Source organism: Stylophora pistillata, chromosome 5 (genome assembly GCF_964205215.1).
Source record: "Stylophora pistillata chromosome 5, jaStyPist1.2, whole genome shotgun sequence".
NCBI lineage: Eukaryota > Metazoa > Cnidaria > Anthozoa > Scleractinia > Pocilloporidae > Stylophora > Stylophora pistillata.
Window position 1 is genome coordinate 4,055,429 of NC_142523.1, and position 20,274 is coordinate 4,075,702.

Sequence of the window (20,274 nt, forward strand, 5' to 3'; positions counted from 1 at the left end):
GGTATCAAATGGGCGTTATTGTTCATAAAAATGCGGAATAATAACGTGAATGAAAATGCAAATGTTTTCAAAATGCCCACTCTCATTCACCTAAAATAGCTACAAGGAAGTGATTTTTATATCAATTTAATGTGTTCAGAGAAGTTTTGTGGCAAACGATCTCAAAGAGGAGTAAAGTTATAACAACAAAGGAAATCTTGGTAAGTACTTTTTCTTCTTCTTTCTTCTTTCACTTTTGCAAAGCTGAGCAAATATTCAAAAGTTACCTCTTCATTCGCAAGCGCCCAGTCGGTGGGCAGTACAATGGAATTGTCAGTTACGTAGGCAATTCTTAAAATCGTGTTTCCTCGAGAGAGCTTGAACTCTTGGTTTCCTTTATGAAATGGAAAAAACTCAGGGTTTTTCTGAGATTTTAAATAACCAATATAAGGTTCATGCACTGACAAAATTGATATGAAAAAGCCAGGATGATCTGTTTGTGTCAGATATTTTTTTGCGTGATTGCCGTTAATCTTCTACACCACCAATTTGCATTTAGTAACATGCACTCGTCTCTCCTTCTAAAAGACGACATCGTGTACACCTTTCTGAATCTTGAGCTTTGCCAACGACATGCATCGCATCGCCTCATTTTCGGGATTGGCGGAGATGCTAATTTGAGATGAAAATTTAAGCAACGTCAGTTTGTAAATCCCAAAATTTATGACTCGTACCCTTTGCTTATTATAATAATTATCAAGCGACAGGAGTTAGAATCATATCATTATTTAAAGCTCACAGATTTGTCTAGCTGCAACCATAATGGTGGGTAACAAGTATGTGACATGAAAGAGCATCTAGGGGTCGAGAAATTTGTGAAACTCGGAACTAATGATACAGAATTTTCAGCTTATTCGATTCGTCATAACTAAGCAAGTTTACCCTCACCATTTCATACTGATAAGTATACATATTAGAGTGATTTAATCTGCAACTGTCGATAAGAGGCACAAATGGATCTCTTACCCAGACCAATAAAAATGATCGTGTGGCAAAAAAATCAATAAAAGATCAAATCATATCAAATGAAGATGCACGCGCGTTTCAAGTTGCGCGGACGAAAATGAGCGTGGTGAATTTTATGTGTTCGTCTGTGGTGTTGTCTATTTTCACATCTTGAAATCATCTCCTTTGTCCTTATTGTTGTTTTTCAGAGAAAATGACCCACTTTTCCCTTCAAGCTGCAGTCAAGATTGTCTTTTCAGTTTTCCTGCTATTGCAGTTGTAAGTATAGTTTTGGGCCGGTTGCATTTTTGGTTAGTTCCAGGAAACGTTTGTTATTGAAGTCGTCACGGTTGATATGATGAGTCAAATTTTATACTTCTATCCAGGCATTTCGAACATCGCACAAAGTTATAGAGTCTTACTCCTTCCTTGCAGATCAAATGGCGACGTTATTTCGAATTTTTTTTCTGGCTACGACAAAGCAATAAGACCCGGCTTTGGTAAGTAAAAAGTAATTTAACCTCGAAGGGATTTTTTTTAAGGCGGGGGAAGGCGGGGAAGGCAAAAGGGGGAGGGTGGGGTGGATGGGTGGGAACATGTGGGGGAGGGGTAGATGGGTGGGAACATGTGGGTGGGGTGGATGGTTGGGAACATGTGGGTGGGAACATGTGCAGGGTGGATGGGTGGGAACATGTGGGTGTAAAATACAAGAGGCATAGTGGGGAGGCGGGGAGGGCTATCTTTCTATCGCACTAATGTGGCCCTTTTTTACAGTTTTTCGACTGAATTTGTTTTATTTAAAAATATCGTTGACATTTTATCCAAAAAGAAAACTGCAAACGTCATCAGAGAGGTAAAGCATTGTTAAGAATTGTGGTATATATATATTAATGTAAAAATGATCCCTTTCTACGTTTTTCGATTTAGTCACCTTCTTGCTTCTATTTACTTTTATTGAGGCAAACCAGTTACACATGTTAACTGACGCAAGGTGCAGTAATGTTAGGCATAAAATGCATGAGAATGATTGCACATATTTCTGACTTTGGGAACTTGTCAGTGAACTTTTTTTCTTTAGGCGAACAAAAGCCCACGATCGTCCATTGTCACTTGTATGTGGAATCTTTTGGAAACATTGAGGAGGCCAACATGGTATGTCTTTTCATTAAGGAAGTAATGGTCAGCTACCTACTTCATAGATGATTTCATGACAATCTAATAGTAGCATACTCGCAGGAAATTCAATACCGATCCATTCTTTTGTCATGCTAGTGACAGGTGAGAGTGAATCCTAAAACATCAGTAAGAAAGTTAGAAAGTTAATTCTACGACCACTTTGAACAATCACTTTTCCTTCAAAATTGGCACAAGTCTTATTTAAACAATAAACTATCGAAGCCATATGAATAAAGGCTGATAAACTATCGAAGCCATATACTAATTAGTTCTTTAGTCGATCTAATTTTTGGAGAAAACCTTGGCATGGAAATATTGCCTAATGCAATAAAATCTCCGAAATGCGTTTACTTCAAGAAGAATTTGCGACCTTTCACTTAATCCTAAAAAGCCGAAGCTTCTTTATTTACAGTGAAATCTCAACTACAAAAAACCAAACTCAGCCAATAGTGCCCAAAATTCAAAATCGGCCACCAGTGTCCAAAATTCAAAAATCGGCCACCAGTGGCCAAAATTCAAAATCGGCCACCGGTGGCCAATATTCAAAACCGGCCACCAGTGGCCAAAATCCAAAAATCGGCCACCAGTGGCCAATATTCAAAATCGGCCACCAGTGGCCAAAATCCAAAAATCGGCCACCAGTGGCCAAAATTCAAAATCGGCGACCAGTGGCCAAAATTCAAAATCGGACACCAGTGTCCAAAATTCAAAATCGGCCACCAGTGGCCAAAATTCAAAATCGGCCACTAGTGGCCAAAATCCAAAATCGGCCACCAGTGGCCAAAATTCAAAATCGGCGACCAGTGGCCAAAATTCAAAATCGGACACCAGTGTCCAAAATTCAAAATCGGCCACCAGTGGCCAAAATTCAAAATCGGCCACTAGTGGCCAAAATCCAAAATCGGCCACCAGTGGCCAAAATTCAAAATCGGCGACCAGTGGCCAAAATTCAAAATCGGACACCAGTGTCCAAAATTCAAAATCGGCCACCAGTGGCCAAAATTCAAAATCGGCCACTAGTGGCCAAAATCCAAAATCGGCCACTAATGTCCAAAATCCAACATCGACTACTAGTGGCCAGAATCCAAAATCGGCCACCAGTGTCCAAGATCCAAAATAGGCCATTAGGGGCCAAAATCCAACATCGGCCACTAGTGACCAAAATCCAAGATCGACCACTAATGTCCAAAATCCAACATCGACCACTAGTGGCTAAAATCCAAAATCGGCCACCAGTATCCAAGATCCAAATTAGGCCATTAGTGGCCAAAATCCAAAACTGGCCTTTAGTGACCAAAATCCAAAATCAGCCACTGGTGGCAGAAATCCCAAATCGGCCTCTTGAATTCAAAACCCAAAATCGGCCACGGGTGGCAAAAATTTAGAATTGGCCACCAGTGTTCACAATCCAATATCAGCCACCAGTGGTCAAAATCGGTCAGTGGTGTTCAATATCTAAAAATCAATTGGGTAAAAACCGAATTTCCAAACTTTTGAGAATTTCTCCTGCAAAATATATTGATAGAACCTATGACTTTTTTTCTTTAAATGCATTCATGCAAGGAGTGTTATGGCAAAAGAAAAATATTTATATTTCCTTTTATTTGGACAGTCCAACGATTCACGATACATTTCTTTCAACAGGAATACAAGGTATTCACCTATTTTTGGCAGCGTTGGACGGACTCCCGTCTGGCTGGAAAGCTCAACCACACCCTTACCATTAAAGGCGCTGATATAGAGAATATTTGGGTCCCAGATCCTTACTGTTACAACGCGCGCGAGTCGAACATGATGATGCATGATGAAGAGACACACAGCAGTCTGAAAATTAAAACAAACGGACAAATTATATACAGCAGAGGGTAAATATAAAAATTTGACATAAAAGGGTCTTGGTTTTTATCAACTGAGTTGATAACACGAATTAGTCACTGCTGAGAAATATCAGAGCTGACGTTTCGAGCGTAGTCCTTCGTCAGAGGGCTAACGTTCCAAACGTCTGGTTTTTTTTCCCAGATAACTTCCCCAGACCTTTAGCAAACAGATGAACGAATGTATCTGATTAATATCATAATCTTCCTATACGCCAGGGTAACTCTTCTTGCCTCATGTGTTATGGACCTTCGGAATTTCCCAATGGATTCTCAGAGATGCATTTTGAAGTTTGGAAGTTGTAAGTTATATCAAATAACAAACATGTTGCATTACAACTCATTTTTTCCTGAGTGTTATATGATCAAATCTCAACCTAGAAACAGTTGTTTTGCTAAAAAATAAGATGAATAATCAAATAAACAAACTGGGCAGAATGTTTCTTCAACTCTTCTGCTGTCTTAGTCATCATTCGTCATAACAGCCCTTTTGTTTTGGCATGTTTTTCCTCTTCTCTGAATCGTAAAGATGGGTACACCACGGAGGATATCGTCTTTAAGTGGATTCCTGGAAAAACTGAAGTTGATGTTGGAAACAAAGAAATGGCGCAGTTTGAATACAAAGGCTCTAAATTGACTTCGGGAATAGATGAGTTTGACACAGGTCAGTTAAAATTAATTTCAGTGTGGCATTTTTGATAACGCGGTGTTCAAACGTTGAACTTGGCTGGCTGCACGTCAACTTCCCACCCGACATTTCCAAGAAAAGCTTAAGAAACAACTGTTGTCCTGCAAAATATGGGGAAAATGATAAAGTTCAAAGAAATCTGAAAAAGCAAACGAAAGTAAAGAAAGGAAAAACTTCAGAGTTTTCGAACGCTAAGCTTATTTGATGACGATTATTCTATAAATCTTCCATTTAGTTTTTCGGCTTTACCAAAGAAAGTTATTCGCGTTTTAAACACAGTTGCTTACTGGCTTGAATGACTGCTTATAATTCCGTCTGAAAGCACGCTACCTAGCCAGTCGCCTAGCTACTCCAAACTTTGCACATGCGTATACGCTTGATCACTGCGTCATTTTTTATATGGGTATGTTCGTTTGTACATGTTTGTGAAATGATGAGCATTACGGTAGAAGTTTTAGTGATTGAATGATTGATTAATGGAGTAATTGATTTTCTGATTGTTTAAATGATCGATTGATTTCGGTCGTACGACTATTTAATCGTTTGGCTGTTGAATTTTCTATCGACTGATTGACCTAATAAAAGAGGTAAGTTTCTAAAGAAACTGTGGTGCTGCGACGGTGGGAGAGTATAACAAGTTAATTTTGGTTGTATCAACTGAGTTGATCATGGAAATTGATCATAAAGAGTTTCAAACCTGACTCGCTCAGAAGAGAAGCTAACGCTCGAAACGTCAGCTTTTAAACTCTTTACGTTGGCCAATTTACATTATTAACTCGGTAAATAAATCCAGTATTACCTTGTACTCCCACACCCATGAAGCACTACAATTTCTTTAGAGACTCTTCCCCTTTACCCGTGTTTTGTTTAGTTCTTATTAACCTAGCGGGAGGTCTGTATGGGAGAATCTTTACCGAAGTCACCAGTACAGACCGAACGCAGTGAGGTTTGTACCAGCGACCGAGGTCAAGATTCTCTCATTCAGCCCGACCTAGCTCGGTTTTTTAAAGATAGATAGATAGACGTTTATTAAGAATACCTTAATAGCAGCTGGAAGCTGAATTGCAAAGGTGTACAAATTATGTAATAGAACTATACAATAAAATCAAACCTAAAAGGGAACTAATTTACATATACAATTATAATAAATGTTAGTTAAAATGTCCTGCGCTTGCTGGAATGAAAGTATCTCTGAACCGATTTGTTTTAAAGGAAACTCTAAATGGTTTGCGTCGTCGTAACTCCATAAGTTGATCTCGGTTATCGAAAGGCAGTAAGTGGTATAAACAATCCAAGGGACTGGAGACGATGTTGTTAAAGAATTTTAAGCAAAGGTCTTCCCTCCGATCCCTTAGGGTTTTCAGCTCTGCCATCTGAAGCACTTCTCTATAATGATTATCATAACCGGATATAATTTTAAAGGCTCTCTTTTGGACACGCTCTAAACTTAAGCTCAAATAATTGGGGAGACTATAATGGTAGACCTGACATTCATAAAGTAATTAAGACAGATTGAATATAAGCAACATAAAAAGTTACTAATTCTGGTGATGGTATCTTAGCTCGCTTTAACTGAGTTAAAAAATAAAGGCGCTTAGCGGCCTTTTTAATCGTCTCAGTAACGTGAATGTTCCACTTGAGGTTGTCTTGAAAATACACACCCAGTAATTTCACGACACTAATGGCACCAACCTTAGAGCGCACAAAGGAAACTCTTAGCTCATAACATTTTTTCGGATGGAGTTGAAACGAGTTGAGTGTTGACCAGGTAGCTTCTTAATTCGTTTATCATAGACTGAGCATTGGTTATTAATATGTTTATTATATGGCTGTGTCTTATATGCCAATTTTTTATATTCTTTGTACTTTTTTTTCTAGACCGGTCTAGATGCCGGTCTAGATGGGAAATTCTAGACCGCTTTCAATATTGATTTCAGCCAATCAAATTCGTGAATTTGGTAGTTCCCAGTCCTTGTGAGACACAGCCATCTAATAATCTCTGATAAAGCACGCTCTTTCGACAAACGAGAGCGCGCGTTATAACCAAATATGATCGGTCGATGGTTTGATGGCGCCTGTGCCAGGAATAAATAAAACCGCCACTGCTCACAGGTTCAACAGACGGCGGTAAGAGGTCTTATAGGCGGCGATAGACCGCTGACCGGCTTTTATCAAAACACTTCATTGACTTCCCATTTGATTGCACTCATATTTGATTTGATAGAATGATTGGCTGCTTGTTATGGTTTTCCTGCTGGCCGATCCGTCGATTTAGCCATTTAGCCACCATTCATCCACTCGGCAGCGTATTTAAATCTGAATTCTTTCTTTTTGCTCTTTATACATTCCCAGTTCGGGGTTCTATATTCTTTCGTTCATACCTTTAACCGTTCGTCTTCTCATGTATTATAACCCCAAGTTTTCTTGTATCTTTCGCAGGAAATTTCTCTACTATGACAGCCACTTTTTCATTTGAGCGGCGCATCGGTTATTACCTCATCCAAATCTACTTTCCAGACATTTTCGTCGTAGTGCTAAGTTGGACTGTTTTTTGGATGGAAAAAGATGACATGGGCAACAGAATGGCTTTGGGATTCACCACGATATTAACCATTATGTTTCTCCTTGGTTCTCTTAACGGAAACTTGCCCAAGGTCAGCTACGCAAAGGCCTTGGACTGGTATTTACTGTTGTCATTCATCTTTGTGTTCCTGTCTTTGATCGAATGCATGGTCGTGTTTCTTTTTGCATCGAAAGCAAAACAAGATGAGACAGAGATTAAATACAAGGTAAGTGACAGGTCGTTATTTATTTACCGGGCGGGGGGGGGGGGGGGGGCGAAGTTTAGGAATTTGGGAAAGGGATCACATGGTTTTCAGGGGGAAACGAAGGGGGAGATCAGTGGTCGCCAATAGGGTATAATGGGGGACTATTGAAAACTGATTATCACGACAAAAATTTCCCTGCTCTTTAGGGATATTTAACAATTATTCCACGAGCGCGCGTTGGATATTAGATGATAGATAGCAAACGAGGCGCGCAGCGCCGAGTTGGCTATGATCATCACATATCCAACAAGAGCGAGTGGAATAATTGTTTTATTAAAAACGTTAAATTAAGTTATTTAATTTTATTAAAGTTTATTAAATTTTTAGCTCCCTTTTAATTTTAAGCTGACACGTACGCTTGCCATATTTGTAGATTATGGTATATTGGCTGATACACCATAATGGCTAAGCCAATAAAAAGTCTTGAATTGCATTATCCAATGACCTAGTTTTTAATAAATTCAGTTAACCCTCCCCCCCCCCTCTTCTCGGCGACCACTGATCTCCCCTACGTTCCTGCCACCTGCCATCCCCTTCCTTCCTAACCTTAGGCGATAACTAATGACTGGTTTCTAATCCAAGTAAATATTTTAATTTCTTAGAAGAACGACATTCCTCTTCGAAACCGATGCTCGTCGTCACTGAGGTCTGTGATTGGCTCAAACTCTCCTTCGTCTAACTCTCCTAATGGAGGAGTTTCCAATATTGGTTCTGACGTCGACGGCCTGGAAATGGTGCACAGGGCAACAAAAGTTGGTAACATGGTGGTGGACGATAGTTCAGTGCAAGAAATCAGGAGTACCAATAGCAAAAGAATGGAAATGATAGCGGACAAGATCGATAGAGCATCACGAGTTATTTTTCCTTCGGTTTTTATCCTCTACAATATTTTCTACTGGACATACTACTAACTCGCAAAATATTGATATATTAGTGACATTTTGGCACTATGATATTTTAATTAATGATAAAGGGGATGACGATAGATCTGCCCAGGGGAGAAAATTTCGCTTAAGACAGATGCATTATGGTATTTTCTCTCCCAGAAGTGAGCAATGTGCGACTGTGCAACTTACCCTCAAAAAATCGCGGCAACGCCAAGTAAACGAAGAAGGAGCGATTTAGAAAAATATTTGACGGTAAAAAATTGCAATAAAATGATTCTAAACCATTAAGAAACAATTTTAAACTCTAACTGAAATTGAACGTGTAGGCGGATTTCATTCGTGTACAACATTTTGTTTATTTTTTCTTAGTTATTTATTGTTTTCGATGTTTTAATCAGTACCTATTGTTATTGTAGAATATAAGCCTCTTAACTTATCATTCTTTTTAACTTGATAAGGACGTTATGGTAACGTCGAAACGCCGTCGACAAGCTTTTTTTCGCCTTTTTAAAATGTATCTTCATGGTATTGGACGTATTTTATCGCAATTTTTTATCGTCAAATGTCAAGTAAACAGAGAATAAGAGCTGAAAAAATTGCGGTCAAATCGAGGAATTTTCGGTTCAAATTCTCAAGATCAGATGCTGAAATCGAAATATGGACCATGGCGACGAAGGCTCATTTTAATTACCAATAAATGATTCAAGAGAGAATTTTGTAAAAAGGCTTTCTACCGGCCCACTGAGGAACAATAGAACTTAATTTTCCATTAATCCAATAAAATTTTTTTGTAAGTCTTGTAAATTGTATTATGACTAGATCTACTAGAAAGAATAAATATTCTTCTGTTGAGTTTCAGAAATTTATAATTTAGTTGAACGGCAGATGTTGTAAGATCCTGATTGCGTTATACAAGAAATATTTTTTAAAACAGAATCGAGGAATAAAACTAAGAAACAAACTATATAAGATGTTTATGAGTTAGAAGAATTATCAAGGTGTTTGTAAGCTACATGTTCATGTGGCTAGTAGAGTTTTTGATATGCGTATTTATTTTTGAGCATGAAATTTTTTCAATGCATGAAATCGATCCGAGCAAAATGGTGACATGGTACAAGAAAGACCTCAAGTGAATTAACCCAAATATCTCCACTACAAGGCAACTAAACGGGGACTTGGATACTTCCACTTATTTCAACGCCAAATTGCCGGAAACATGAAACATTTATAACGATTCAAAAGCACGCATCGGTTTTTGGGTGACTGTGACAATAGGTTTATTGCTAACAACTGGGTTTTTGCGGGGAACGCAGTAAGAACAGGGGGAAAATAGCTTAGTAGAGACAGCTTGTTTGCGGGGAACGGAAACTCGTCACGATTTCCTGCTACACGGAGATCTGCTTCGAGAGAGCTTGTACGAAAGTCAAGGCTTAGACAGCGTTTGGTTCTACAGAAACTTTATTCTTCTTCATGCCTGTGAGCCACATGAACAGAAGTGCACTTAAGAGTGTAATAGCACCATATCAAACTCACGGGGTACAAATAGTCTCTTACTGAATTTCGTGACCACGCCCACTTCATCGGCCCACTCAAATCGAGTGCGATTTTTGGATGTTATATCATCTTGCCGACTCTCTGTATAAAAAGTTAACAATGTACCACCGAAATATTGAACTATAATATCATGGCTTTCTATTTTGTGTATTTTCGTACTACAAAGTAAAGTTTTTCCCTCGTCATTTTCACCTTTTCCCTAGCGGGTCCGTCAAAATTAAAAAGGCGTTCGTGGTCAAAACAAGACCGAGCAAGGAGTCTTGGCCGATTTCTCTCTTACGCAAGCGCAAATTGAAAATGTACCGCCAAAATCAAAGAGAGGAACAAATTTTCTTTGTTTTGATATGTAAATTGTCGAACAAGGAGCAGATTGAACCTCGTCAAATGGCTAGTCAAAACAGCCACACTTTCCTCCTTTTGCTCGTTTCCCGTTTTATTAGCGTGAAAGCAGTGGGAGAAGAATCGGGTAGCTCGGAAAGCGCTTCACCATCGTTTACTTAAACAAGTAAGATTTGTAACGTTATTTTCCGAAATAGTCAGAATAAATACATTTTTTTCAGGTTAGATTGCTGTTTTTACCCTAAACGTCGCCCAATAAATTTTTGTTGCAGCCTACTAATCTATACAATTTCCAAGGAAAATATTCAGATGCTTCACCGTCCCCGAAAGGGGGTTCTGTCCTGGTGTACCGGTTCACAAGGGAATTACCATTGTTCTTTCTTTGTTTAGGAGTTATCGGTTTGCTATTGTGTATTGTTTGGTCTTTTGTATTGGCTCTTGTGAACCGGTACACGAGGACAGAACCCCGAAGGGTCTCCACTCATCGAAGCGTGTACTGTAGCCAATGTAGTGAATTTTCAGTCTCTTGTTGGGTTTGTCAACCTCCGTGACTTCAATATCATACAATTTTGTATCTTTTCTCCGTGAAATGACCTTTTTAACAGGGGTGTATGCTGAGTATTCGTTGCATAATCGCTTTGGTTCTCTTATCTCTCTCTTTGGCTTGTCCGCCATTTTGAAAATTTGCTTAGGAGGGCATCTGGGTTAGCGGCCGCGCCAGGCTGGAACCGACAGAAACAAATGTCCATCGCAGTGGGGAAACAGTTTGATATGATGTAATAGAATATACAAGCTTTAAAACGTACTTGCTTTTAATTATCAACGAGAGGGAGGTCCTTCTATATATTACACAAATCACAAATTGCAATATTTGAATGAGGACTCAAGAGTAGAAAATATATCTCTGAAGTTAAGCGATTCCGACCTAAATATTCTTACAGTTTCTACGGCGGAAATAATTTCAACGCATTAATTTGGCCGAGAAGCATGCACTTCGAAATCAATGTAACAGCACACGAGCCTAAGCATTTAGGTTTTACGCGAAGTGTTTTGTTCTCCATTTACAAATCTAACTGTTAAATGAAGAAAGCTTCAAAGTAAGTTCCTATCACCAGATTTTTAATGGCGTTAGACGGAAGAGAAGCTTTACTGGTCAACACATTGCTCAATAAGGACCGTCAAGATAGGTACATGCAGTAAACAAACTTGCCCAAAGAGACATGTAAATGTGGCTGCCGGATAGTTGCATTTTGCAATGACGTCCACAAAGTAAACGTTTCGCAAAAGAACCAGTAAGGAAAATAAAAAAAATAAACTCGTTAACAAATGGTAATGCATTTCATTGTATTTCAAATTTATGAAAAAGTGTCAAGCTTAGTTTGCATGAAGACGAAATATGCCGATAATGTTTTCCTTCTCAAGCCGGTGAGCAGGTTTTTGGTAAGCCGGTGAGCAGTTTTTGGTAAGAAATGGTCATTTACCCATCTTTCAAATTAAAAAAAAAAAACACACCTTTATTGCTGTTGGTTTTGTTTTCAATTTTACGGTGAGTAAACAGGTTTTTCCGTACTTCTTGCTTCCTTTCTGGGTCTATTTTGATAACTAATAACCAGAAATCACAATGAATGGCTCATAAAGGCTTTGCTTGGCACCATGAATTAATTCCACCTCGTTTTCCAGTCTACCAAATATGAGACACTAATTCAAGTCAACAGATCAATCATTGAAAACACGTTTGATTAATATTCGTAGCTATTTTGGTTTTATCAACTTATCTATTGAGTTTATAATGTTAACTGGCCGCACTAAAAAGTTTCTCTCTTTAAGGTCGCCAGTTTACACTATCAACTCAATTAATAAAACCAAAAGATCTTTTTAATACCCCCAACGACGGAGCACCACGGTTTCTTTAGAAACTTACCCCCTTTTTTATTCATAGCATCAGTTAAGATTCCGAGAAATTCTGTCTTTGTTTCCCTTCGTACGTGGTTGACATATCATTATGTCTATTACCTTTTGTAGTTTTGCCTATTTGCGCATTATACTTCTCAGTGTGAAGTGATTTATACTCCCGTTTGTGTTCACTGTCTGCTAAGCAAAGATAAAGGTAGCCCCAGCAGTGCAGGCAGGTATCAAATGGGCGTTATTGTTTATAAAAATGAGGAATAATAACGTGAATGAAAATGCAAATGTTTTCAAAATGCCCACTGCCAGTCAACTTAAATAGGCGCAATGAAATGATTTTTATGTTAATTTAATGTGTTCAGAGAAGTTTGGTGGCAAACGATCTCAAAGAGAAGTAAAGTTATAACAACAAAGGAAATCTTGGTAAGTACTTTTTCTTCCTCTCTCTTCTTTCACCTTTGCAAAGCTGAGCAAATATTCAAAAGTTACCTCTTCATTCGCAAGCGCCCAGTCAGTGGGCAGTACAATGGAATTGTCAGTTACGTAGGCAATTGTTAAAATCGTGTTTCCTCGAGAGAACTTGAACTGTTGGTTTCCTTTATGAAAACTGTGAGGAAAAAATTCAGGGTTTTTCTGAGAGATTTCAAACAACCAATATAAGGTTCATGCACTGACAAAATTGATTTGAAAAAGCCACGATGATCTGATTGTGTTTGATATTTTTTTGCGTGATTACCGTTAATCTTCTACACCACCGATTTGCATTTAGTAACATGCGCTCGTCTCTCCTTCTAAAAGACGACACCGTGTACACCTTTCTGAATCTTGAGTTTTGCCAACGACATGCATCGCATCGCCTCATTTTCGGGATTGGCGGAGGTGCTAATTTGAGATGAATTTAAGCAACGTCAGTTTGTAAATCCCAAACTTTATGACTCGTGCCCTTTGCTTATCATAATAATTATCATGCGACAGGAGTTAGAATCATATCATTATTTAAAGCTCACAGATTTGTCGAGCGGCAACCATAATGGTGGGTAACAAGTATGTGACTTGAAAGAACATCTAGGGGTCGAGAAATTTGTGAAACTCGGAACTAATGATACAGAATTTTCAGCTTCTTCGTCATAACTAAGCAAGTTTACCCTCACCATTTCATACTGATAATTGTACATATTAGAGTGATTTCATCTGCAACTGCCGATAAGAGGCGCAAATGGATCTCTCACCCAGACCAATAATAATGATCGTGTGGCAAAAAAATCAATAGAAGATCAAATCATATCAAATGAAAATGCACGCGTGTTCCAAGTTACGCGGACGAAAATGAGCGTGGTAAATTTTATGTGTTTGTCTGTGGCGTTGTCTATTTTCACATCTTGAAATCATCTCCTTTGTCCTTATTATTGTTTTTCAGAGAAAATGACGCACTTTTCCCTTCAAGCTGCGGTCAAGACTGCCTTTTCAATTTTCCTGCTATTGCAGTTGTAAGTATAGTTTTGGGTCGGTTGCATTTTTGGTTAGTTCCAGGATACGTTTGTTATTGTCGTCGTCTCGGTTGATATGATGAGCCAAATTTTATACTTCTATCCAGGCATTTCGAACATCGCACAAAGTTAGAGAGTCTTAATCCTTCCTTGCAGATCAAATGGCGACGTTATTTCGAATTTTTTTTCTGGCTACGACAAAGCAATAAGACCCGGCTTTGGTAAGTAAAAAGTAATGTTTCCTCGAAGGGATTTTTTTTAAGGCGGGGGAAGGCAGGGAAGGCAAAAGGGGAAGGGTGGGGTGGATGGGTGGGAACATATGGGGGGGTGGATGGGTGGGAACATGTGGGTGTAAAATACAAGAGGCATAGTGGGGAGGCGGGGAAAGGGTGGTGTGGATGGGTGGGAACATGTGGGGGGTGGATGGGTGGGAACATGTGGGGGGGGTGGATGGGTGGGAATATGTGGGTGTAAAATACAAGAGGAATAGTGGGGAGGCAGGGAGGGCTATCTTTCTATCGCACTAATGTGGCCTTATTTTACAGTTTTTCGACTGAATTTTTTTTACTTAAAAATTTCGTTGACATTCTATCCAAAAAGAAAACTGCAAATGTCACCAGAGGGGTAAAACATTGTTAAGATTGGAAGACCACCTTAATGTAAAAATGATCCCTTTTTTTCCGTTTTTCGATGTAGTCATCATCTACTTACTTTTATGGAGGCAAACCATTTACACATATTCTGCATATAAACTGACGCAAGGTGCAGTAATGCTAGGCATAAAATGCATGAGAATGATTGCATATATTTCTGACTTTGGGAGCTTGGCAGTGAACTTGTTTTCTTTAGGCGAACAAAAGCCCACGATCGTCCACTGTCACTTGTATGTGGAGTCTTTTGGAAACATTGAGGAGGCTAACATGGTATGTCTTTTCATAAAGGAAGTAATGGTCAGCTACCTACTTTTGGATGATTTCATGACAATCTAATAGTAGCATAGTCGCAGGAAATTCAATACCGATCCATTCTTTTGTCATACAAGTGACAGGGGAGAGTGAATCCTAAAACATCAATAAGAAAGTTACAAAGTTAATTCTACGACCACTTTGAACAATCACTTTTCCTTTAAAATTGGCACAAGTCTTATTTAAACAATAAACTATCGAAGCCATATACTAATTAGTTCTTTAGTCGATCTAATTTTTGGAGAAAACCTTAGCATGGAAATATTGCCTAATGCAATAAAATCTCCGAAATGCGCTCACCGCTTACTTCAAGAAAAATTTGCGACCTTTCACTTAATCCTAAAAAGCCGAAGCTTCTTTATTTACAGTGAAATCTCAACTACAAAAAACCAAAATCGGCCAATAGTGCCCAACATTCAAAATGGGCCACCAGTGTCCAAAATCCAAAAATCGGCCACCAGTAGCCAAAATTCAAAATCGGCCACCAGTGGCCAAAATCATGATTCAAAATCGGCAACCAGTGGCCAAAATTCAAAATCGGCCACCAGTGGCCAAAATTCAAAATCGTCCACCAGTGGCCAAAATCCAAAAATCGGCCACCAGTGGCCAAAATTCAAAATCGGCCACCATTGGCCAAAATCCAAAAATCGGCCACCAGTGGCCAAAATCCAAAAATCGGCCACCAGTGGCCAAAATCCAAAAATCGGCCACCAGTGGCCAAAATCCAAAAATCGGCCACCAGTGGCCAAAATCCAAAAATCGGCCACCAGTGGCCAAAATTCAAAAATCGGCCACCAGTGGCCAAAATTCAAAATCGGCCACCAGTGGCCAAAATTCAAAATCGGCCACCAGTGTCCAAAATCAAAAAATCGGCCAACAGTGGCCAAAAATCAAAATCGACCACCAGTGTCTAAAATTCAAAATCGGCCACCATTGGCCAAAATTCAAAATCGGCCACTAGTGGCCAAAATCCAAAATCGGCCACTAATGTCCAAAATCCAACATCGACTACTAGTGGCCAGAATCCAAAATCGGCCACCAGTGTCCAAGATCCAAAATATGCCATTAGTGGCCAAGATCCAACATTGGCCACTAGTGACCAAAATCCAAGATCGACCACTAATGTCCAAAATCCAACATCGACCACTAGTGGCCAAAATCCAAAATCGGCCACCAGTGTCCAAGATCCAAAATAGGCCATTAGGGCCAAAATCCAACATTGGCCACTAGTGACCAAAATCCAAGATCGGCCACTAATGTCCCAAATCCAACATCGACCACTAGTGGCCAAAATCCGAAATCGGCCACCAGTATCCAAGATCCAAATTAGGCCATTAGTGGCCAAAATCTAAAATTGGCCTCTAGTGACCAAAATCCAAAATCAGCCACTGGTGGCAGAAATCCCAAATCGGCCACTTGAATTCAAAACCCAAAATCGGCCAATAGTGTCCAGAATCCAAAATCGGCCACGGGTGGCAAAAATTTAGAATTGGCCACAAGTGTTCACAATCCAATATCAGCCACCAGTGGTCAAAATCGGTCAGTGGTGTTAAATTCTAAAATCAATTGGGTAAAACCGAATTTCCAAACTTTTGAAAATTTCTCCTGCAAAATATATTGATGGAACCTATGACTTTTTTTCTTTAAATGCATCATGCAAGGAGTGTTATAGCAAAAGAAAAATATTTATATTTCCTTTAATTTGGACAGTCCAACGATTCACGATACATTTCTTTCAACAGGAATACAAGGTATTCACCTATTTTCGGCAGCGTTGGACGGACTCCCGTCTGGCTGGAAAGCTCAACCACACCCTTACCATTAAAGGCGCTGATATAGAGAAAATTTGGGTCCCAGATCCTTACTGTTACAACGCGCGCGAGTCGAACATGATGACGCCTGCTGAAGAGACACACAGCAGTCTAAAAATTAAAACAAACGGAGAAATTATATACAGCAGAGGGTAAATATAAAACTTTGACATAAAAGGTGTTAACTACTCGGTTCTGTAAAAACAAAGTTCTTTATTCGCGCACACACTAATCCAAGTAATAAAATGTAGAGCCAAAATTCATGAGTTTTATACCTGCTAGCATTTTGTATATAATTACGGTCACACTACAATGTACACTAATTAGCAACGATTCTGTTGTGATAAAACGTAAATGGCGGCGTGAATTGCTGATTATGCAACAAAAGGGTCTTGGTTTTTATCAACTGAGTTAATAACACGAATTAGTCACTGCTAAAAAATATGACAGCTGACGTTTCGAGCGTAGTCCTTCGTCAGAGGGCCAACGTTCCAAACGTCTGTTTTTTTTTTTTTTTCCCAGATAACTTCCCCAGACCTTTAGCAAACAGATGAACGAATGTATCTGATTAATATCATAATCTTCATATACGCCAGGGTAACTCTTCTTGCCTCATGTGTTATGGACCTTCGGAATTTCCCAATGGATTCTCAGAGATGCATTTTGAAGTTTGGAAGTTGTAAGTTATATCAAATAACAAACATGTTGCATTACAACTCATTTTTTCATGAGTGTTATATGATCAAATCTCAACCTAGAAACAATTGTTTTGCAAAAAAATAAGATGAATAATCAAATAAACAAACTGGGCAGAATTTTTCTTCAACTATTCTGCAGTTTTAGTCATCATTCGTCATAACAGCACTTTTGTTTTGGCATGTTTTTCCCCTTCTCTGAATCGTAAAGATGGGTACAGCACGAAGGATATCGTCTTTAAGTGGATTGCTGGAAAAACTGAAGTTGATGTTGGAAACAAAGAAATGGCGCAGTTTGAATACAAAGGCTCTAGATTGACTTCGGGAATAGATGAGTTTGACACAGGTCAGTTGAAATTAATTTCAGTGTGGCATTTTTGATAACGCGGTGTTCAAACGTTGAACTTGGCTGACTGCACGTCAATTTCCCACCCGACATTTCCAAGGAAAGCTTAGGAAACAACTTTTGTCCTGCAAAATATGGGGAAAAATGATAAAGTTCAAAGAAATCTGAAAAAGCAAACGAAAGTAAGGAAAGGAAAAACTTCAGAGTTTTCGAACGCTAAGCTTATTTGATGACGATTATTCTGTAAATCTTCCATTTTAGTTTTTCGGCTTTACCAAAAAAAGTTATTCGCGTTTTAAACACATTTGCTTACTGGCTTGAATGACTGCTTATAATTCTTGAAAGACAATTCTGTTCTGACCGTCTGAAAGCATGCTACCTAGCCAGTCGCCTAGCTACTTCAAAGTTTGCACATGCGTATACGCTTGACCGCAATATGTTTATTGCTGGAATGAAAGTATCTCTGAACCGATTTGTTTTAAAGGAAACTCTAAGTGGTTTGCGTCGTCGTAACTCCATAAGTTGATCTCGGTTATCGAAAGGCAGTGAGTGGTATAAAAAGTCCAAGGGATTGGAGACGATGTTGTTAAAGAATTTTAAGCAAAGGTCTTCTCTCCGATCCCTTAGGGTTTTCAGCTCTTCCATCTGAAGCACTTCTCTATAATAATTATCATAACCGTACATAATTTTCAAGGCTCTCTTTTGGACACGCTCTAAACTTAAGCTCAAATAATTGGGGAAACTATAATGGTAGACCTGACATCCATAAAGTAATTAAGACAGATTGAATTATAAGCAACATAAAAAGTTACTAATTCTGGTGATGGTACCTTAGCTCGCTTTAACTGAGTTAAAAAATAAACTAAGGCGCTTAGCGGCCTTTTTAATCGACTCAGTAACGTAAGTGTTCCGCTTGAGGTTGTCTTGAAAATACACACCCAGTAATTTCACGACACTAACGGCACCAACCTTAGAGCCATTAATTTCTATGAGATCGTAGCAAGGAGGGGAGCGCACAAAGGAAGCTCTTAGCTCATTACATTCTTTCGGATGGAGTTGAAACGAGTTGAGTGTTGACCAGGTAGCAACTTGCTTATTGGCTATTAATATGTTTATTATATGGCTGTGTCTTATATGCCAATTTTTTATATTCTTTGTACCTTTTTTTTTTCTAGACCGGTCTAGATGACGGTCTAGATGGGAAATTCTAGACCGCTTTCAATATTGATTTCAGCCAATCAAATTCGTGAATTTGGTAGTTCCCAGTCCTTGTGAGACACAGCCATCTAATAAACTCTGATAAAACACGCTCTTTCGACAAACGAGAGCGCGCGTTATATCCAAATATAATCGGTCGATGGTTTGATGGCGCCTGTGCCAGGAATATATAAAAACCGCCACTGCTCACGGGTTCAACAGACGGCGGTAGGAGGTCTTCTAGGCGGCGGTAGACCGCTGACCGGCTTTTATCAAAACACTTCATTAACTTCCTATTTGATTGCACTCATATTTGATTTGATAGAATGATTGGCTGCCTGTTATGGTTTTCCTGCTGATCGATCCGTCGATTTAGCCATTTATCCACCATTCATCCACTCGGCAGCGCATTTAAATCTGAATTCTTTCTTTTTGCTCTTTATACATTCCCAGTTCGGGGTTATATATTCTTTCGTTCATACCTTCAACCGTTCGTATTCTCATGTATTATAACCCTAAGTTTTCTTGTATCTTTCGCAGGAAATTTCTCTACTATGACAGCTACTTTTTCATTTGAGCGGCGCATCGGTTATTTCCTCATCCAAATCTACTTTCCGGACATTTTCGTCGTAGTGCTAAGTTGGACTGTTTTTTGGATGGAAAAAGATGACATGGGCAACAGAATGGCTTTGGGAATCACCACGATATTAACCATTATGTTTCTCCTTGGTTCTCTTAACGGAAACTTGCCCAAGGTCAGCTACCCAAAGGCCTTGGACTGGTATTTACTGGTGTCATTCAGCTTTGTGTTCCTGTCTTTGATCGAATGCATGGTCGTCTTTCTTTTTGCATCGAAAGCAAAACAAGATGAGACAGAGATTAAATACAAGGTAAGTGACAGGTCGTTATTTATTACCGGGCCGGGTGGAGGGAGGTGGGGGGAGCGAAGTTTAGGAATTTGGGAAAGGGATCACATGGTTTTTCAGGGGGAAACGATGGCGGAGATCAGTGGTCGCCAATAGACCACTTTCATAAATGGCTGCTGGATTAATATTCTTTTGTTCAAATTTAAATTTGCCTAGGCGGCCTCGTTCTCCAGTACAAAATTCAAAAGAATACATTATCTCAAGCGAGGCCACCCAGGCAAATTTACATTTAAACAAAAGAATATTAATCCGGCAGCCATTTATGAAAGTGGTCTATAGGGTATAAAGGGGAACTATTGAAAACTGATTATCATGACAGAAAATTTCCCTGCTCTCTAGGGATATTTAACAATTACTCCACTCACGCTTGTTGGATATGAGATGATAGATAGCCAACGAGGCGCGTAGCACCGAGTTGGCTATAATCATCTCATATCCAACAAGCGCGAGTGGAATAATTGTTTTATTAAAACGCCCCAAGAAATTATTATTTTGTAAGAAGAAACCGGATTTTTTAGCTCCCTTTTGATTTTAAGCTGACGCGTACGCTTACCATATTTGTAGATTATGGTATATTGGCTCATATACCGTAATGGCTAAGCCAATATAAAG

General features: G+C 39.1%; 2 protein-coding genes and 1 long non-coding RNA gene across 5 annotated transcripts in view; 2 read left to right on the top strand and 1 right to left on the bottom strand.

Annotated features, from left to right (window-relative positions):
• LOC111334964 (glycine receptor subunit alphaZ1-like) lies at window positions 1–9,289 on the top strand. The gene is made up of 9 exons (XM_088760100.1): window positions 1–200; window positions 1,194–1,263; window positions 1,420–1,484; window positions 2,063–2,136; window positions 3,805–4,025; window positions 4,254–4,336; window positions 4,564–4,698; window positions 7,162–7,511; window positions 8,153–9,289. The coding sequence occupies exons 2-9, from the start codon at window positions 1,199–1,201 to the stop codon at window positions 8,459–8,461; spliced, it is 1,302 nt and encodes a 433-aa protein (XP_088616226.1). The 5' UTR covers window positions 1–200; window positions 1,194–1,198; the 3' UTR covers window positions 8,462–9,289.
• The window catches only part of LOC148729886 (uncharacterized), a 24,027-nt gene continuing 11,182 nt past the window's right edge, over window positions 7,430–20,274 (bottom strand). The window contains exon 3 of the long non-coding RNA XR_016001217.1: window positions 7,430–7,463. This is a non-coding gene — a long non-coding RNA (uncharacterized LOC148729886). The remainder of the gene's footprint in view (window positions 7,464–20,274) is intronic.
• LOC111334966 (gamma-aminobutyric acid receptor subunit alpha-3-like) overlaps window positions 12,526–20,274 on the top strand; it is a 9,731-nt gene continuing 1,982 nt past the window's right edge. Inside the window, exons 1-8 of one of the 3 annotated variants that reach the window (XM_088760094.1) lie at window positions 12,526–12,658; window positions 13,653–13,722; window positions 13,879–13,943; window positions 14,554–14,645; window positions 16,430–16,650; window positions 17,095–17,177; window positions 17,405–17,539; window positions 19,277–19,626. In XM_088760094.1, the coding sequence (XP_088616220.1) occupies window positions 13,658–13,722; window positions 13,879–13,943; window positions 14,554–14,645; window positions 16,430–16,650; window positions 17,095–17,177; window positions 17,405–17,539; window positions 19,277–19,626 (1,011 nt within the window). In that variant the 5' untranslated portion in view covers window positions 12,526–12,658; window positions 13,653–13,657. Of the gene's footprint in view, window positions 12,659–13,652; window positions 13,723–13,878; window positions 13,944–14,184; window positions 14,646–16,429; window positions 16,651–17,094; window positions 17,178–17,404; window positions 17,540–19,276; window positions 19,627–20,274 lie in introns of those variants that run through there. The other 2 variants (XM_088760095.1, XM_088760093.1) reach the window with 2 other exon arrangements.

Excerpts from the sequence above, each read along its gene's own strand:
- LOC111334964 (XM_088760100.1), top strand. The coding sequence starts at position 1,199 with ATGACCCACTTTTCCCTTCAAGCTGCAGTCAAGATTGTCTTTTCAGTT. Across the intron at positions 1,264-1,419 it reads GTTTTCCTGCTATTGCAGTT|ATCAAATGGCGACGTTATTT; the intron begins GTAAGTATAGTT and ends CCTTCCTTGCAG. Across the intron at positions 2,137-3,804 it reads ACATTGAGGAGGCCAACATG|GAATACAAGGTATTCACCTA; the intron begins GTATGTCTTTTC and ends TTCTTTCAACAG.